This window comes from Ruditapes philippinarum, unplaced genomic scaffold (genome assembly GCF_026571515.1).
Source record: "Ruditapes philippinarum isolate M1 unplaced genomic scaffold, ASM2657151v2 ctg5321_1_1_1_1, whole genome shotgun sequence".
Classification (NCBI taxonomy): Eukaryota; Metazoa; Mollusca; class Bivalvia; order Venerida; family Veneridae; genus Ruditapes; species Ruditapes philippinarum.
Genome location: NW_026858175.1, coordinates 37715 through 59227, shown reverse-complemented (window position 1 = coordinate 59227; position 21513 = coordinate 37715). Strand labels below are relative to the sequence as shown.

General features: G+C 31.6%; 1 protein-coding gene and 1 long non-coding RNA gene across 2 annotated transcripts; both read left to right on the top strand.

Moving 5' to 3' along the window:
- Positions 1-5827: 5827 nt before the first annotated feature.
- Positions 5828-8767, top strand: LOC132752409 (uncharacterized). Its single transcript, XM_060742730.1, has 3 exons — positions 5828-5956; positions 6315-7254; positions 7980-8767. The coding sequence occupies exons 1-3, from the start codon at positions 5911-5913 to the stop codon at positions 8080-8082; spliced, it is 1089 nt and encodes a 362-aa protein (XP_060598713.1). The 5' UTR covers positions 5828-5910; the 3' UTR covers positions 8083-8767.
- Positions 8768-9430: 663 nt separating this feature from the next.
- Positions 9431-18028, top strand: LOC132752411 (uncharacterized). Its single transcript, XR_009628814.1, has 3 exons — positions 9431-9867; positions 10834-10962; positions 17946-18028. It is a non-coding gene; the product is annotated as an uncharacterized LOC132752411 (long non-coding RNA).
- The last annotated feature ends 3485 nt before the right edge of the window (positions 18029-21513 follow it).

Genomic DNA, 21513 nt, shown 5'->3' with positions numbered 1-21513 from the left:
CTTGGAATACTAGTGATAAACGTCAATCTTTTTCTCTTTCCCTGTAAATAAATACAATGACTTATTGTTTTCAAGTTACGCTTCCTTTGGTTGAAAACGCTGCACAAACCCAGAAGCACACACCCTGGCTTAAATTTATTGGGCAGTGTTATTCTTCAACAGACTTTTGGGGATTTAAAAACTAAAAACAATTTTTATTTTAAATTGGTAAACGATTTTTTACACTTTAAAACGTTTTTTCCGGGTTTTTTAAAAAAAATCCTGGTTTTTTAAAAAAAACAAAAATTGATTTGTATAAAAACATTATATGTTTATCTGGGGGTTTTCTTTTTAACATTATATCTCTATTTGCTTTTAAGTTAAAAAAAATTTTACAATAACAACTTTATAAATGTAAAACACAGTTAAAAAAACCCCGGGGATTTTTTATTCTTCCCAAAATGTTAATTTGGGAAAACCCAAACCTAACCTTTAAAAGAGACATAATTTTTTTCCCTTAAAAAAATTTAATTTAACCGCCCATGGAAAAACCCAGCATAATGCGTTTTCAAATCAGCAAAAATCCAAAACCCAGTCCAAGCTTTGGCTATCAGTTTCTCACTTTTTATTGGTTTGTAAGCAAACCACCCATGGATCCTGATCAGAGGGGGAACGGGATGCCCCAAGCTGGTCAAAGATCCTTTTGGTGGGAAAAACCCCAAATTTCATTTTGGGTTTTGTCAGGCGCGTTTAAAAATATTAAATTACAATTTCATGTTAATGCGTTCTTTTCCGGAAAATGTTTTATGCCAGAGGAGCTCCCTTTGGGTCTACGTGCGGAGATGCTCCAAAAAGAAATGGCAAAACGGTCCAAAACACGGGTAGTCAAAAAAAAATTATTACTCACCTGAAAAAAAAAGTTTTTTTGGTATTTTTTTTTTTTACTTTTGGTATTTTTTGTGTTTAATGTTTTCCGAAATTGTTTTAAAACCTTGCACTTTGCGAGATGGTATTTTTTTGAAAAATCTAAATTCAGAGATCCCATGGTTTTGACCACATTTTTTTTTTGGTTTTAAAACCCTTTTAATTTAATTATTAATTAGTTTTTAATTACGATTTGTTGGGTATTTTAAAATTTTAAAAAAAGTAATTGTTTTCCCCATTTTAAAAATCGATTTATTTTTTTTTAAATTTTTTAGATATATTTTACCGATATAACTAAAAATTAATTTTTAATTTAAAATTCATAAGGCAAAAAACATTGAGACCATACCAGATAAAACCCCTGTAGATCTCACAAAATTTTTTTGGGGAAACCCCTTTTTCTAAATAAATTATGCTTTTTAAAAACATGACGTTAACTATTTTTTTTTCATATATTTTTTAAATTTTATTTTTTTTTATAAATTTAACATGTTTTTTAAATATTTTTTTCCATGCATGTTTTTTTACTACCAAATTTCAGGGCATTTTATCAACTATTTTTTATTTATTTTTTTTCCTTTACATATCTTTTAACATTTTTTTCCCATACATATTGTTTATTTATTTATTTCATTTTAGTTTCTTTATTTTTCATACATATTTTTTAAATTTATTTCATACATATTGTTTTACTTTTTATTTCATACTTTGTTGTTCAGTATCTTTTTCAGGGCATTTTTTTTTACTATTTTTTTATGCATTTTTTTAAATTTATTTTTTTTCATCATTTTTGTTACTATTTTTTTTCATTTTTATAATTGTTTACTATCTATTTCATACTTTTTGGTTCTTTTATTTTTTTCAAAAAATATTATTTACTAGATCTTTTTTTTTCATTTTATTATTTTTTACTATTTTTCATAAAAATTTTGTTAATATTAGGTCATACTTTTTTTTCTGCGTTTGGTGTAGGTGTTTTTTAAACTTCCATTTATGTCATTACTTTTTTAATAGTTTAAATTTCAAGAATTTTTAAAAATGTTTTTTATATTTTGGGGCTTTCTGGGGCCCGGGAGTTTTTATTTTTCGTTATTTAAAAAACCCTTTTTGGGTCACCGCCAAAAGGGGTTTTTATTATCGTCAGGGATTTTCTTCCCTTTTGTGTCCCTTGAAAACCCCAATTTAAGGGAACGGGGAATTTGGTTTTTTCAAAACTCGGGTACCTTCGTGTCTAAAAATGAAATGAAAACCAAAGTCTTATCCCTCAGAGCGGGAAAAAATTTGCCATAAATGCGACTTTTTTAAACCCAACCAAAAATAAAAAAAAAATTTAAACACTTTTTTTTTTTTTTTCATATTTTAAAATTTTTAAATAATGTGTTTACTTATAATGTAGCATAGAATTTTTGAAAAATTTTGTATTTATTATAAAATTCCCCAAAAAAGGTAAATAGTGCCCCCCATTTCTTTGTTTTGCTCAAAAAAATTTACAGGTATTTTAATTTTTAAATTTATTCAATACATTAATTTTGAAGAAAGAATTACAAATTTGAAAGGTATTTAGATGAACGGGTTTTTACGTACCCCCAAAGGGCCCAACCCTGTTGATTATTATTTTGCTGAAAGCATAACCTTGGCCCCTCAAGTTTGACAGAAAATATAGTCATCAACGTAACTTACACTATTGTCAACGTTTTTCCCTACATTTGCATTTCAGTTATCCATGGAGATTACAAGATTTTCATTTTGGAAATGGTTCCCCTTGGCGTTTTTATAATTCTTCATAGAGCAGTATCTTCCACAGTTTTGGCACGAAACGGGTTTATTGCCATTTTGATTAACTATCTCAATTAATACTTGAGGGAAATACTGTCCAAAAATATCCCATCTTTTCAACATCTTTTTTGCACTTTTCACTTTAATGTTGCAAAAAAAACGATGTTTATTTTAAATCTTACGTGTATAAATCACAAAACGAAAATATAGTAACTCGCTCCATATTTGAAAAAATAATTTTTGAATTCAGTAATATTTCCAGGAATCTACTTTACAAAAACCCTCAATAATTGACATAATATACTGAAACAATTATGGTCATTGAATGGGGTTTTATAAATCTAAATAAATTTAACGTGGTATTGTCATGAATTTAGCGGTTAAAGAAAAAAAAAAAAAAGTGCGTTTCGATATTACATCGCCTTGATCAGGGTTTGGTGAACAAGGACAAAGACTGAACAATTGTTAGAAGAAGGAAATTTTGGGGTCAGGAACATTTTATACTTTTCCGTTTTCCGACAAAAACATTTCACAAACAGTGATGGAAGAAAAAGTTTTATGGTCCCTTATACATCAGTGTTCCGGTTGAAAGAAAGCAAAGGTAATGCAAAAACCATGTTTTTTCTAAATTTTCTCTTCAATATTCGTCCGCCCGCCCTTTCTAAATAGAAAAGAGATCGGATATGCAATTGCAGCGGTTTCCGATTTTAGCCATTGTGTGAACTGAAATTTCTCCGCTACAACTGATTTTTTGACAATAAGTCTTAATCAGTCCATTTTTGGTTTTTCAACAGCACATTCCAGAAATTCATTCTGGTTGATAAAAATTACTGGGTTTTTGGTTAACCAAAAAAACAGGACCGCCGAAATTAGACAAACAACCCTTTTATCAACAGGCCAAAAACAAACAGACAATTTTCAAACGTTCAGTCTTGATAATTTTAAATATTTTTTTTCTATAATTTCAAAAAGTTGTGCTGGAAAGGCACAGTCCCCAAATAAAATCAAGTCATTGATAACGTAAGTTAGGACACCCAAATTTATAAATCAAAAATATCCTGAATGAAAAAATTTGTATTTAATATATTGATATTTTATTTTTCCTTAATATAAATATATATATATATATATTAAGGAAAAAATTTTTTTAGGGGAAATTTTTTTAAGGGAAAAAAAATTTTTTATTCTCGGGGTTTTTAAATCTTTTCTGTTTTTTAAAGAAAAAAAGTAAAATTATAATTAAAAATATGTGGGGGATAAATTTTAAAAATTAATTTCCCTAAAATTTCAAATATAAGAATTTTAACTTTTGAAAAGGGGGTTAACATTAGTTTATTTTCAGGGTTTTAAAAAGAAAAGGTTTGAGTCCAAACCCCGATAAAAAAAAGCCCGTTTTTTAACATTTGATGTGCTGATTTAAGAAACTTTAAGGGGTTTAAATGAAAAAAACAAAAATTCAGAGGATGGGGGCGAAAAACAAATCTTGCTAATATTCTGAAAAAGGGAAAAGTGGATCAAATGGTTAAAAACCAAAACCCCAAAAACCCCAAAAATACCCTTTTTTGTACCCGAGCAGGAAATCAAGGGAAGAACTTTTCGATAAATACTGCGAAGAAGGTGCGTTTAATACTATCAACTGATCTAACTACATTTGAAACCCACATTCATTGTTATTTGTTTTCTTTTACTTTTTCGATAAATATTGGGTGTTTTCTTTTTTACTTTTAGATAGAAATTGCTAGGAATGTGCGTGTACTACTACCAGCTGTTTGTAACACATTTTAAACCCGAATTTATTCTTTTTGTTGTTTAATTTTTTGGGTTTGATTTTATAGTGATTTATGAATATTTTTTGTATGTTTCATTCAACATTAATTCGTATTTATTAATGAAAATAATTATTTATGTAATTAAACCTCAGATTGTTTCTAAATTTTGTTATTCGTTGGATTCACTTTGTATTTTGTTATTACAGTTCTGGTAATAATGATGTTACTGGTGTTTAACAGGTACAAACTGTTTCGGAATAGCAAACACACTAGAGAAGGCTTATATTTGCTATATTCAAATTGAACAAGCTATGGACCGGTTAGGTTTTTTTAGGGGAACTCCTCTAAAAACCATTGGTATTTCCTCGCTTTAAATGTCTTAATAATATTGATACTCAGACAGTCCCCGAAAACTATTTCTTTTTCCTCGCTGAATGTTTTTTTATATTTGATTATGTAAATTCTTGTGATTTACCATTCACGTACGTGATTACCAGTTAGTATGGTGTTGAATTGAACCCAAAAACTCCATTTGCTTTTACTAGTTATTAATTTACTGTTTTTAATACATTGTTATCTTTTAAAAAATAATTGTTTTAGTTCGTTTCTTGTTTATTTTAACACTAGATTTATTTAATATTTGAATTGTTTTAAATGATTTACAAGATTTGCACAATATTAACCTGACCGGGGGGCTAACACAAATTTACTACAAATTTTTAATTTTCATGTTTTAAAAAAATTTAAATTCCCCAATCTTTCGACTGGATTTTTAAATTTTTAAAAATCTGGTTTAATTTCCCTTTTTGCCGACCGGGTTTTTAAAAACCCGGGAGCTCCCCCCAGAAAAAAAAAAATGTTTTATTCCTTTTTTCTTTTTTTCTTGGAAAAATTTTTTTTAAACAATTTTTTAAAACCCGTAAACTCCGGGCCCAAAGGGAAAAACAAATTTTAAAAATTTAAAAAATTTTCCTTTCCCTTTCTTTATAAAATTTAAAAGGGTTTAAAAACATTTTTTATTTTAAAAAAAAAACGGGTTTTAAAGATGAAAAAATTTGAACCTTTTTTACTGCTGAAACCAATAGAAAAGGGGCCCCGTTTGCAAAAAAAATCTGTTTCGAAGATGGAATATGGTCACGTCAAATTTAAGAAATTGTAACAGGTTAAGGGTTAGAAATAGATATCATAAACTTTAATCTACATCACATCTACATTATACTGCTTCAAAATCGTTTACGATTACACTTAGCAGGTATACATTGCATACATTGAATTGAGAGATAGCTATGAGATACAAGGGAATTCATTCCCTAGCTCTTATTGTATAGACCCCCGAAATTTACCAGGATTTTTGCAATTAACATTTCTCTGAATTTCGTAGCTATTGAAAATGATATATTTTTGTGTTGTACATATGTGATTGGTTTTGGTATTTTCAGGAAGATCAGCCAAACCAGACTAGATGACCCGTCCACTCAGCCTTCTTGCGGACAGGAACATGAAATTTGGTATATATAATAATTATTGCAAGAGTAATGGATGTAAACTATTTTATTAGATATTCACTGCTTTTGTAGAACGATGAATAAACTTGCGAAGAAATCTTGTCAGATAATTCAACTTTACAAAATATATTTAATATATTTAAGCATGAAATATTCTATTTTGTGTATGCCCCTTGACTTTATAGAGTAATCAATAAAAGTCATGTAAGGATAAAGATCTTTGGTAATTATGAAAATAAACAGTAAGAAAGACAAGGTAATTACGTAGTCTATCTGTCTGGAATACCTTGATCATACTTTTATTAAAAATGTAAGCAATTTGATATCAAAACAATTAATCATTTTTCCTCCTGTTTAACAGATGCAGCGAATCCGAAAAAGCCCAGACGTAGAGATTCTGAATCTAAAAGGAAACGGTCATCCAGACAAAACAGCAGTTGTCAGTCAAATATTTCTTCACCACATGTTAGCCCATTCCATGAACAGAGTCCACATAGTCAGTCCCATAGCCCAATGTCTTCTCACATGAGCCCAGTGTACCCGGCCCAATCACCGTATCCAGTCTCAAGTCCAGCGCAGTCGGTTCCAAGTCCGGCTTTTTCAATGCAGAGGCAATTTTTTCAAGAAAGTGAAATCAGCGGGTCATGTACAGACGACAAATCTCGACTCCCAACCTTCCTAAAAGAAGAATGTCATATTTCGTCCTCTTCCTTGAATGATAATGATAATCATTGTGCTACATCGGAAAGAATATGTGTAGAACAATTTCAACAGTTTGACGCCATGGAAATAACTGTTGATAATAACTTAGACGTTTATCCAGTCGGTTTAGATTTGGTATCTCCCAATGTAGGAAGTGAGATTACAACAGCAACTACAGAAAGAAATATAATATCAGCTGGGGCGGCAGAGAATATGATATTTATAGAAGATTACGGTGGCGAAGATATTATTTGCTCCCAAGATATTGACAGCCAAAACAAGCAAATTAAACCCCATGCGACGGAAAACACAACCTCTCCAATTGTTTTAACTGTTAAAAATACGGATGGAAAATTAAGTTTAACTGGAGAAAACGGCATCGGGCAGGTAAATAGAATAGTACCAACACGTAATACATTCATAGACATAAGCCGGCTAACACCTGAGCAGATTAAACAGGTTTATGAATGGATAAACTTTGGAGACCATCTTCAAACAGATACCGGAATGAAATTGGAACACACACCTGTATTATCCGGTATCAGTGACATACCTGTTTCCACATCGTCGGGTAGTTCCGGAGATTTGTATGATTATAGGTATACGCTGATTTCTTTATATGTAATTTGGAACAATTTATTCTAAAGTTAAAAACTTAAGACAAATGCTAGGCCCCATAATTACTGATAGTTTCAGTGGTTTAAGAAGGTGTTCAAGGTAAAATATTTAGGTTCACAAGTGACGTTTAATTTATGTTTATTTACTGCAGCATAAACAGTAATTTGTCTGGTGGTATGTTTCCAACTTATTTAGCAATTTGTTTTATGTTGTTTTTTTATTTATTTTCTTCATAAATTATTTTTTTTCTGATTTTCTCAAATGTTATGTTAACCCTAGATACAGAAGACTGTTAGAATATTTTGTTTAAATTGATATACATATGAAAACTTGACTTGTTCGAATTCAACAACATACTCCAAACACGAATCTTGTTTTACCTTCTTTAAAACTTCTATTTTAGAATTCTCACATAAAATATTCAGGAATCTGACGTTTTAATGTAGACATGATTACGTTTTTGATTTACAGGGATGTTCTTTGGCGTGGCATCATTGTAAACTTTTGAAAAGTCTGTAGAGTGTCTAAGATTTTTAATTATATCTTTTTATTGATCTAATTTACAATACCCCTCCTTTTAATTTGCTAAAGTATACAATAATTGCAGATTAACATGTATATATTGTAGTTTAAAAGACACAGCCATACGAGTTACCCTTTTATATAACAGTTAACAACATTTGTGTAATTGTTATTAATATTGCAGTGCAATGCAGTTAGCTAATATGGGAAGTGGAGATATTGATCCCAATTTTGCAAAAAGCATTGTTGAACAAGACGTTGTACCAGATGAAGCTTCAGATGTATAGTCAGTCGTTCGTGATAACTTTGTATCGACTTAAACACCGTGTTCCATATACGTTCGTTCGTGATAACAGTGTATTGATTTATGCATTTTATGTTTTATATATGATCGTTCCAGATAACCGTTTATTGATTTATACATACATCTATGTTCAACGTGTTTGTTTGTGTTAACTATATATTGATTAACATTACCGCATTCATGTTCCACATATTATGTTCGTTTGTGATAACTGTAATTTGATTTGTACAGCACATACATTTTTTACTTATGATGGCTATGAAACCAACGCGATGACAATCATATGCTGCTGTGCATACGTGGCTGGATTTTGCGACTAATGAACAATCGAAAAAAATACAGTACCTTTTCAATGAATAAAACGTGTCTTTAAACTGGATTTTATCATTAGTACGATATAAATACTGGACTATGATACTGTAAATGTATGTTAATAGCTTTCTAGATTGTCAAATCTTCCGGTATGTGAAAATGACGACAAGACAATGTGTGATAAAGGACTTAAACAAATTTGTACTGCACAATGACGATCTATTTATTGTCTTGGAACATTGATTTGCTGAATATAGTTCGCCGTGGTTCTTCTCCATATATGTAATTCAAGTGAAAATCTCATATTTGTAAAATCGAAAGCCCTGTCCTTATCCTAATAAATTCTATTATTGATATACTATTTTTGAACTTGTAGGCATCTTAATGATTTCTTTTTGCTCCCCATCCCCTTAAACCAAAGCAATTATTTTTGTTGCCAGTATAATGTTCCGAAAAGTATTTTTTAATATTTTGAAAATATACTTTTGGTTTTTAAAAGTAAGCTTGAAGAGACCAAAATATAACTGAAAGATAATTACATTTTATTTAAAGCAGAACTTAAATTTCATTTTTAGTATTTTACCAACAAACAGCACACCTAGAAATACACAAAATTTGAATGTTTTAAATGTGACAGTTATACGATTTTCAAAAAAAAAAAAGTGTAATGTGGTTTCTTCTTTTTGAAAAATCATTGGAGTTTATCATAGGAAACATATTTGAAGTATCGATTATTTACTATTAAAAAAATACGATCTTATTCATATTTTTTTGTTCTATTCTGGAATTGTATGATTATCAGTTCTGTACATGTACTTTGTGCTAAAATTTAAAATTATTTAGTCTAAATATCTAATGTTTTATGAGTAAATTATTGGTAGTGGTTGGAGTGTGAAATAAAATTATCAAATTCAGCAAATTTCTTTTTTTTTTTATTGTGTATTCAATTCATAAAATATTCTACACTATAGCTTTATTTCTTGAAAGGCAACAACACGGGCATCCATTTTCAGGAGTGGCGGCATGGCGGAGTGGATAACGCTTAGGACTAGTAATCTTGTGATCGCTAGCTGCATGGGTTCAAACCCTGACAGGTGCAAGTCGTTGTTTTGTTGAGCAAGAAACTTTACACTCATTGCTCAGTACTGGTTGGTTCAAGGAAAGGTTTCGAAAGTGTGTTTATAAGCTAATATAACACAATCGAACTAAAATAAATTCTGTATAAACCAATGACATCCATTTATTTACTTTTGGAATGAACTACATAATTTTAAGATAAGGAGACTTCAAACACACTGGGACCTCACGACGAATTTGTCGGTTTTTACATAATGAAAGATAAATGTGTAGGAGCAGACGACAACATATACAGATATGGTTACCAATAAAAACGCTGTATTCTACTTTCATTTTTATTGTTTTATCGGATTTGTTCTGTTTTATTCTACCATACAAGGTAACATACTTTTCCATTCTTTAACTGAAAATTTAAAGCTTAAAAAAAGTCGAGACATTCTAATTGTTAACTTGTTATAATATGACCAATACTGATATTATCATACCAATTCAGTGCTTTAACTATAAGCTTTTTGTGTCGTTTAGTTTTTTACTTAATTAAGGTACTTTGGTATAAATATAATGATAAACTAAATAAAACATTATAAAGATAAGATACTATTCTTTATTACTCTACCCCAGTTTAAGATAGCTTATGTAAATGTCACAATTCTTTTGAAAATATCACAGTGTTTCTCAGAATTTTAAAGTGATTTTCATGAGGTCAATATGCATTGTTGAGTACAATATTCAATTCTATTGGACGCGGACGAGTACACACCTGCCAAAACTATACAAGATGATATATGTTATGCAGCTGTGTACACGTCCATTAAAGTCAGTATTGTTCTCAAAAGTATCTATTGACCTCTTTTTTCACACTACCATTTTTTGACATGTTTGTACCTTTGTTCTTTGAAGAACAACAAGAGTTTGACTCAAAAATGAAAACAAGGCTAGATGGAGTATGATTTGCAAATGATGTAGATTGTTTGGACTCTGAAAATGAGTGGCTAAACATAGTAGCAAAGTCAATCACATCATAATCACATTTTTATTTGAATTGGAAATATACAAACTGGGATATATGTTGAAAACAACTATGATTCTAAACTTTGAACAGATGCTTAGTATTCAAAATTAGTTTTGAATTCCATGTCATTTTAGATATTTAAAAAAAATGTTTTGGAAATAAAGATAATTTAAAGGCAGACCTGGGTGATATGATATATTGGGCCCTTACGAGCTTTGCTCATTTCTTATGATCTTTGTTTCGTTTTCATTTTTAAAAATGTTGTCTGGGTTATATTTAACTCATAATCTATATATGCTTTTCTTAAAATACGAACAGTTACCTTTGTTACAGCGGCGATTTCAACGTGTGTGGATTTAAGTCCAGACTGTTCGCTCTATGGCGGGGATAAAATTTGCCATGGAAGCTTTGTGCCATGGTCAAGCGTTTATTGTAAACAGACGTGTCATTTTTGTGCTACGGGTAATATTTTTATCATAAATGTTGTAGATATTTTGATGCAATTGACTAATAACTAAAATAAATAAAAAGATGATTTTGTATGGAAGCCTAAATACCACGTTGTTTACATTTTGAGACAAATTATTTCACATTTAACATTACTTTTTTAGGAAAACATCCATTTAACATGATCTAATATTGCTATTTAAAAAAATAATGTTTGCCTTTTCTAAGGAAGTAAAAATTCATTTGTTTCTGAGGGATAATATGCCTTTCAATTACTAGTTAACCCAAATGTTACAGATTCCCTTTAAAACTCAGTTAACACCTTAGAAATAAAAATTCAATAATAAGAATCGGTTAGAAAGAATATAAGGCAAATGATTGCAATCTTTTAGAAAATAACATGAAAATTCTTAGAAGGGGACATTCCTCACAAACGAAGAAAAACAAAAGCATTAAATTGACAGGATGACTCGATATATTGAGTCTGTTCTGGTAAAATTATGATAATGCAGCGTCTTTCAGGCTTTCTAGCACCGGTTTAAGCAGTTTTCAATCCACAAAAGTAAACTTAATTGAAACAATTATTCTGAAGGACCAAACAAATTGTAACGACACTTTGACTTTTAAATGTTAATAATACGATTGTTTAATTATATTGTTTTTTCTGGATTGAGTATATGTGAAATTATTGCTGGTAAAGAGTGGACAATTTGCAAATTGTATGCAGTATTTTATATTATACTTTAAATATCAGAAGTTTTGTAGATTTACAATAAGACTCAAATGAATCATAACTCTTGCATAATCTTTAATTGTTCTATATATTTTTTTTACCAACAAAATATTAAACTTCATAAAATAGAGAAAAACAGAATCCCTTAAGAATGCCAAACACGACAAAAAATGAATTGTTGCCGGTGTAACATTAAATTTTGACCCTGTTGAGAAATGACCCTGGGGTCAATTTTCAACGGTCACAGGGTCAATTCTCAACGTTGAATTTTGAACCACCTGTTGAATTTTGAACCACCTGTTGAAGGTGTTGAGAAATGACCCCGGTTCATAATTTAACGTTTAAAAATGACCCCGGTTCATAATTTAACATTGAAAAATGACCCTGAATGTTTATTATATTAGAAGGCACAGCATCTATAAATACGTTTTCAATCCTATCTTTTTAAAGGCGCCTAACTGAGCTACAAAAACAGACTTTGAGCTGTCATGGTCAATTGTGAAAAGATAACATTTGAATTGCATAAGAATTGTGAGGAAAATTGATTATTTTTGCTCTTCTGCATCAGAAGCTTTTGGTTTTTGGCATTCTTTGCAACATTTAAATTTAGTTTAATCATATTTTATTGCTTTTCTTTATGTACAATATAGATACAATTTCACATGCAATACAAAGTTATTTTCAAGAGTTTACATGTATGATGCAGTTTTTAATTATAAAGCAAAAGGGTCGGGCCACAAGTTTTAAAAAAACATTAGAGGGTTGGCCCTTCCCAATTAGTCTCAATAAAGGTAAAAAGATGTGCGTGAGTCTCGTTATAGTATTGATATTGATAATAGTATATATAAGCAATCAAAGAAAAATGTCTGGAAATAATTAATATGATGCTAAAAAAAACAGTGACTAAACATGATTTTGAAAGAAAAAAAAAAGACAATAGAGAAAAAAATGAAAAAAAGAGTAGAAGAAGCCGTGTGTCGAAGTTCCCGCCCGTCCGTTTTATCCTTGGTATGAATATAATAAATAAGGACAACAATTAAGAGCACTCTTTAGGAACTAGGATTTAAACATTTTGAAACCTTCTTGATCGTTTGATAAAAATTTGAACATGATGGAATAACATGTTATTTTCTTCATCACTAAGGTTATTGATACCGAATAATAATGTATAGGCACTTAAAGGATGGTAAGTACGTGTATTAATAAGGTACACCTCTGATCAGTATACAGTGGGCATTTGAAAAAGTAATGGTCAGCGTCTTTAGAACGAAAACCGCATTCACAAATTGGATTGTCGCGTAAATGGTTATAGTGTAAATCGGCATTAAGATTGCTACACTTATTTCTAATTCTTGTGTGGTAATTTGAAGAAACCTGTCACCTGTAAGAAAGTATGACGGAGCTTGAGGCCGAGAAAAAATAATTTTAAGTCTGGCTTTGAATGCTGAAAGTGACTATTACGAGTATCTAGGTCTAAACTATTCCATACTTTAATAGAAGAGGGTATAACTGATTTCGAATAAATTTCTAATCGTCGGACAACCGTTGCATAATTCTCGTTGTTTCTTAAACTATATGTACTATTATTACCAACTATTTCTGGGAAGATGTCGCTCAAATAACAGTATGTTTAAAAACAAGAATCAATTCTTGCTTTTTCCTTCTATCTGCAAGTGAGACCCAGCCAATTTCGCGTATGAGATTTTACGATTGATACTGATCTTGTTAGACCAGTCACAATTCGCGCAGCATCGTACTGAATGCTTTCAAGGACATTCTGTTCATACAAAGTACAGCTATCCCATACCAATGAGGCATATTCAATTATCGGTCTTAAATACGATATGTAAATTTGATTAAGCGTTTTCCTTTTTAGTTTAAACTTAAGCATTCGCATTGTACCTAGAATTCTAGAAGATGATGTTGTTATATTCGAAATATGTTGATGCCATGTTCCATCACTTAATGTTACTCCTAAATGCTTGTGTGAATGAACGAAATTAAGATGTGTATTTTGAAAGTAGATGTCGGGGGCATCGCGATTATTTTTTGACAGTGAAAAATACATAACTTCCGTTTTGGCAGCATTAAATTGTATTAACCATTGTTTTGCCCAGGCAGATTCAGGACCCTTTTCCCATCTTTGAACAGCATGTCGTTGTCATTAATTACATATCTTGCACATAACCGTCTGAAATTTCTTTTGTCAAAGTCACTTTTCATGCGGGTAGGGTACACTTTTTGTTGCAAATATGCAACTATTTCCTCGTGCATACTGTTTTCCGTCTCCATATTACCTAATTGCACGTGTGAAACCGCAATTAGTGGTAAACTCTTCAATGCCAGATTAAAAAAAAATACAGGTTTCCAGCGTAACTTTTTTCTCAAGTCTGATCATTTTTGGCGCCAAGTTAATACGTCATTACAGCACGCTTTTTGGTACTTCAAAGAATGCGTCGGCCTCTTTGATCTTCTAACGCGGTCTTTTTGATATCATTGTGTACCGCTTTTACCACTATTTTGATCAAATGGCGCCAAACGTAAACAAGAGTATCACGAGTCTATAGCCGCTCACCTTAGGAACGATATCGCCGTCAAAATTATTTTTGAACATTTTGAACTTTCATTCGTATTTTTCGTGAATATGAAATGCAAACAGACAAACAATACACTGAATGCCTGTCTGTAGCAGTCCAACATGCATATATATCATTCTGTCAAATACAAACTTTATAAATGTCCATGTGAAAAATTCAAAACTCGAAATTGTAAATACCAGATTGTCAGAAATGGAACATACGTATTGCATTCACGAAGGTACGGTGTACTGTTAGGGTCATCGTGTTTTCTCTGAGGACGGAAAACGCGAAGCATGACAGTACGATGGTGACAGTACGACAATACGATGGTGACACTACGACAGTACGATGGCGATAGTACGACAGTACGACAGTACGATGGTGACAGCGCGACAGTACGATTGTGACAGTACGACAGTACGATGGCGAAGCACGACAGTACGATGGTGACAGTCCATCGTACTGTCACCATCGTACTGTCGTACTGTCACCATCGTACTGTCGCGCTGTCACCATCGTACTGTCGTACTATCGCCATCGTACTGTCGTAGTGTCTTCTACATGACTTCTACAATTCAATGACAGTAACAATGCCTCGATTTTATTACAAGGGCTATTCTATTTTGTGTTAGGAAAGAAATTTGTGAATGGACATGTTTTACCTTTTCTACAATTTATTTTAGTTATTCAATAAAGGTTTACGTGTTTCAGTGTATTAAATTTTCTATTCTACTTTCGGTTTCTAAGGTTTATATATCAAGTACTTGCCCTTTATTACTTTTTTTTCTCAGGAATTTGCAACATTTTGAGCTCGACTTTTCCTACTCAACCCGACATCGTAAAGTTTTTCGTACCAACTCACTTTATTTTAAAATTACTAGACATGGCTTTGAAACTTTCGATACCTGTTTACCATCATAACCTCCATCTACAGACAAGTGTACATAACACTGTCAAGAGTTTTGACAGAATTATGAGCCTTTTTGGACTTACAAAGTGTATTGAGCTTGGTTAACACCTCACTTTATTTCAAAACCGTTACAAATACAGCTTTTAAACTAAAGATATGTACTTACCATGAAGACCTAATCAAAAGACAAGAGTATATATAAGTGTCTCGAGTGTTTTATAGAATTATGCCCAACCCTTTGAGATGGTGCTTGAAACTTTGAATGCTGCTTTAATCATTACCCCTATCTATAGACAAGAGATGATAACTCTGTCACGCATTACTTTAAAAAATTTAAGGACCTTGATCGACATATAATATTGCTTAAGTATTTCGTTCCACCTCATTTGATTTCAAAACAGTTTGAGATATTGCTTTGAAACTAAATCATACTTACTCGCCATCATGACATCCATCAACAGACAGGAGTACACAACTCTGTCAAGATTTTGACAGAATTGTGCCCCTTTTTAATTCAAAAATACATTGAATATTGCCCTCATCCTTTAAAGATACATGTTTTAACTTTGATTGCTTGTTTATTGGCAAACACGAAAAGTCGAGCGCACTGTCCTACTGACAGCTCTTGTAAGCGTTTTTCTTTGTAATATTAGTGTCCGTCAATTGAAAAGGAAACTGAATCAGTTAAAGTTGAAAAGATGCCAATACTGGAATCAAAGACAGGTGGAAGTGGCTATTTAGGTACATTTTAAATAAATGTTTCTATTAATTTTGAAGGCGATTCGAATTGCCTGTATATATAATGTTATTGTTGAAGCCTTCCTGAAACGTTTATTCTTTAAGACATTGTTTCCTGAAATGTAAGACGGCTACATTACTCAATATACATTAATTCACGAGTGAGACAATTTCATATTTAGGCAAATTCAATTCGAGTTTGAATAAGCCAAATGTTTAACATTAGCTAACAGTGGCGTCCTTGCGTGGTTAGTACTATGTATTAATTTCATACACATCAAATTAACCTGACTGGGCACAAGTTGGAATTTTAGCTTATTCGGGCTAAAAGATTAGAGATTATAGATTTTAATGGCAACAAAAAGTGAGTTACTCAACACGTTACTACGACAATGACAGATTGAAGTATTTACTATGTAATTATGGTTATCATGTCAAAAATATTTTGAAGAGGCTTCAAAATAACACCTCCTAGCTCGGGATTCGAACCCACTGCTTCCGCCAATGCAGAAAAAATGCTAATTACTGTAAATACTAAAAATGCTTGCTCAGCCTGTTCACACTGATACAGTTACTTACAAGTAAACATTCTTTTATGGTTCCAAGCCTATGCATTTTCCACGAAAAAACTACACATTGAATGTTTTCTTCGACAGACTGAGCTTGCAGGCAGTGGTGGGAATCTTGGCTGCCGTTCGTGCGCTAACGGAAGGCGACAGTACGATGGTGACACTACGACAGTACGATGGTGACAGTACGACAGTACGATGGTGACACTACGACAGTACGATGGACTATCACCATCGTACTGTCGTGCATCGCCATCGTACTGTCGTACTGTCACCATCGTATTGTCGTACTGTCACCATCGTACTGTCATGCTTCGCATTTTCCGTCCTCAGAGAAAACGCGATGGCCCTAACAGTACACCGTACGAAGGACAATTCATGTTTGTTTATAGGGGAGTAAGACTCTCGATTCATATATCAAGGAATAGGGGTTGGAATTGATGTCCTCGGAGTAAAGTAGCTTAAATATCATTGAATAGCTGCAGTTGATAAGCTGGGCACCATTTGACAGACGGGGTACACCATTATGTAAAGGTAATCTTAAAACAAGGTGGGTGCCAAATACTTTCTTCAATTTTCCAAACCTTAAATAACATATTTCACTTAAATTTTCACCGATATATTAAAAATAAGATTAATTTTAAAACTACAAAACAAAACACACAAAAATCAAGCCCCAAACTTAGGATGCTGCGTAAATGGGATAAGAGTAAGGGGCAGACACATAATTATGACATTTGCCGTCTGTATAGAGATATCATTTAATGTCAGCGAAATAAAAATGACTCATTTACGCTCGTTCATTAATGACCTGTTTCATGCGACGTCTCATAACTTAAATACTTCGATTTTATTGCACGATTTTAATATATATTCCCCAAATGTTGCTGAACTGTATTTTTCATTTGTTTTACCTACAAAAAGATTTAAAGGTAATGCAATCTGTGGAAACAACGGACGGACGCACCAACAGGCTTTAAGTTTACCCATTAATGCGTTTTGACGTTTCATACCTCCATGCACTTTAACCTTAAAACTTACATTCCAAATATCAAAAAATTGGGGTCACTTTTCAACGTTGAATTACGACCCGGGTCATTTTTCAACACCTTCACATTACTGATCAAAATTTAACGGGTGGGTCAAAATTCAACGTTGAGAATTGACCCGTGACCGTTGAGAAATGACCCAGGGTCAATTCTCAACGTTGAAAAATGACCCTCAGGGTCATTTCTCAACAGGGTCAAAATTTAATGTTACACCGGCTAGGTTTGAAGGTAATTGCAAGCTACGGTTACGCCGACTTGTTTTGAAAGAGCTATACTTTAATTCTAACTTCATGGCGGAATAAAATGGAAATAGTTTGAGCGGATGAATGGTGGACAGTTTATTTGATATTCTAGTTATGAGGAAAAAAACGTTCAAATAATTCTCTTCATATTATTTTAATATTAAATTTAATATTAAAGATTTGCCATCTACTGCGTTGTCATCTACAACGGACGGAACGGCAAACGACGACACATTCTAACAACGTATACACACAGCCGCCCACTGTGTCGACAGAAAATGTTAGTAACGAATTACAGTCCCTGGAACTACAGCAAAATCAGACCATCGACTTTTTCTGGTGAATTTCAAAAAAACATAATATAAGCCGCGTCACGACAAAACCAACATAGTGCATTTTGCCGACCAGCATGGATCCAGACCAGCCTGTGCATCCGCGCAGTCTGATCAGGATCAATGCTGTTCGCTTACCAAATCTGTTACAAGTAGAAAAACTGATAACGAACAGCATGGATCCTGATCAGACTGCGCGGATGCACAGGCTGGTCTGGATCCATGCTGGTCGCAAACGCACTATGTTGATTTTGTCATGATGCAGCTCATATGTACAATGCATCGATAAAACATTGAATTTATGAATCATACTTGTAAATTTTTCTTCTCTGCATTTGTATTTAGCGTACGTCTGCATACTGGATATTGACAGAATCAGCGAGGTACGGAAGCATGGAGAGGACATAGTCGATTTATTTTAATAATCTGTGGGAACAACTTATTTGTCGAAATATTTTTTATTAATCTGTGGGAACAACATGTTTTGTGAGAAAAATCTTTTTTTATTCTGTGGGAACAACATATTTTGTGAGAAAAATCTTTTTTTTATTCTGTGGGAACAACATATTTTGTGAGAAAAATCTTTTTTTATTCTGTGGGAACAACTTAATTTGAGTAAAAAAAAAATTATTCTGTGGGAACAACATATTTTGTGAGAAAAATCTTTTTTTTAATCTGTGGGAAACAACATATTTTGTGAGAAAAAATCTTTTTTTATTCTGTGGGAACAACATATTTTGTGAGAAAAATCTTTTTTTAATCTGTGGGAACAACATATTTTGTGAGAAAATCTTTTTTAATCTGTGGGAACAACTTATTTTGTGAGAATTTTTTTTTCATTCTGTGGGAACAAACTATTTTCTGCTATATTTTTTCAATATCTTGTTCCCTCAAGATAAAAAGTTGTGCGAACAAATTAATTATGTTGTTCCCACAACATAATTCAACCAATCAAAATAGCGATTGCCACAAAGAGTGACTGCAAAGTTAAGTCCCTTTTTAAAAAGTCGCCATTTGCACACAATTGCAATAATGGCAGAAGAAATGTTTAGAAAATTATTAGAATTCCTACGTTTTTCTGACAACAAGATGCAAGAATTTGATTGGTTGAATTATGTTGTGGGAACAACATAATTAATTTGTTCGCACAACTTATTATCTTGAGGGAACAAGATATTGAAAAAAAATATAGCAGAAAAATAGTTTGTTCCCACAGAATAAAAAAAAAAATTCTCACAAAATAAGTTGTTCCCACAGATTAAAAAAAGATTTTTCTCACAAAATATGTTGTTCCCACAGAATAAAAAAGATTTTTCTCACAAAATATGTTGTTCCCACAGAATAAAAAAAAGATTTTTCTCACAAAATATGTTGTTCCCACAGAATAAAAAAAGATTTTTCTCACAAAACATGTTGTTCCCACAGATTAATAAAAAATACTTTGACAAATAAGTTGTTCCCACAGATTATTAAAATAAATCGACTATGTCCTCTCCATGCTTCCGTAGCGAGGTCAATCTCCTGGGAAAATATTTTTTGTGCAAACAGTATTCATAAATCAACAAGAGAAACGAGCATGTTAGTTAATAAAAAAATAATCTATATTGCTTAATAGACATGCATTAGAAAATTTTTTTTTTTTGAAAATTCCGAAGAAAAAATTATTTTTATAAAATAGACTTCTTTTGGCAAAGGCTCCCAAGGGGAAAAAATTATCATTTCTGAAAAAAAAAAGTTATTTTAAAACCAAAAAAAAAAATTTAAATTGCAAAAAGGGACTTTTAATTTATGGAAATTTCAAAAATTTAATTTAAAACCAATGTCGAAGGAATTTTTTATTTTTTTTTATGCGCTAAAATTTGCCCCAAATCTCACTGACGAAGCGAGTACCGACACAGAAAATTCACGCTTTAAAAAGGAGCAAATTTACGAGTACTTTTTCCCAAAGGGCCCGGTAGCTGGATGCAGGGGCCCAAAAACAGACTGTCAAAAAGAAAAGGGGGGCATATTTTGTCCATAAAAAACGCTGGGGGAAAGAACAAGTTTTAAAATTTTAATTTTTATTTCAAAAGATATTTTATCCGAAACTATGGTTTTAGGACTAGTTTGATGGGGTTAACGAAGGGCAATAAAATTGGGACAGGGGGAAAATTTTTTTTTTATAAAAATACATGTGAAAACCGGTATGTTAAACCCATGCAATTTGCTTTTTTATCAAAAAATATCCATAATTATTTTTGTTAACTAAACTCTTTTTTAAAATTGATTTTAAATTTGTAACTATCATTAATAAGTTATTGGTATTTGGAAACTATTTGTTTTAAGTATTGATTAAATATATAAGAAAAACATCCATTTTAAACACAAAATTTTTAAATTTTAAAATTAAAGGGTTTAGTACATGTAACTTTAGAAAAGATTTTGGAAATTTCCCTTTATAAAATAACTGTAGAAAAAAACCCGTAACAAAAGCAAAAAAAAATTCAAAATAAGTTGGCCCAAAGGGGGGGAAAACCTTTTTTAAATTTGGGTTTTTTAAAGGGGAAAAAAAAAATTTTTTAAATTTTAAGGGCCTTTTTCCATTTTTTGTTTGTTTGGTTTGGCTGATAAGTAAAAACATTTTAAAATATTTTTTTAATTTGAAAATTTTAAAAGAAAGTGTTGTTTTTTAAATAAAGAACACGGAGAAAAATTTGAAATAAAATTTTTTTCAAAATTTTCAAATTTTCCCCTTTTAATAAAAAAGGTTGGGTTTTTTTTTTCCCAAAATTCAAAATGTTTAAAAATTTTGCAAAAAAAAAATTTTGATTTTTTCAAATTTTTTCGATACCCCCTTTAAGGGAAATAGGATAAAAACCCTTTTAAAAAATTGTTCGTTTTGTTTTTTTGTTTTTTTTTTATTTTGAATTAAACAAAATAACAGGATATTTTGATTTTTCCCATAATTGCCGACGGGGCCAGGGAAGTAAATTTCAGACTGAACTTGTTGTTTTATTTTTCTTTTTAGTTTAATGCCATCATTATCACCAAACATGTTGTATGCCCATAGGTGTCACAGTGAATTATACTAATTGGGCTCCCGGGCGATATGTTTGACCCAGTATCACGACCAGGAAGATTGTGTTGTTATGGTCGTTCTAGATATGGAAAATGGAACGACATTGATTGCAATGCTCTGGCGTTTTTGGGACACTTATATCGTATACTGGATATGTCAATACAGTAAGTTTTCTTGGTTTACCTTTTTTAATGTTTTTATAATTTTTATATGACCAGCTTCCATGGAAAACAACATAATGACGTTGCTCAACAAGCAACACACAGGCATTGTCATTGGCAATGAATATAAGCTGTATCCACAGATATTCATTACCAGTTTTAATGGTAAAAATTAAAGAGAGTAAATTATTTTTC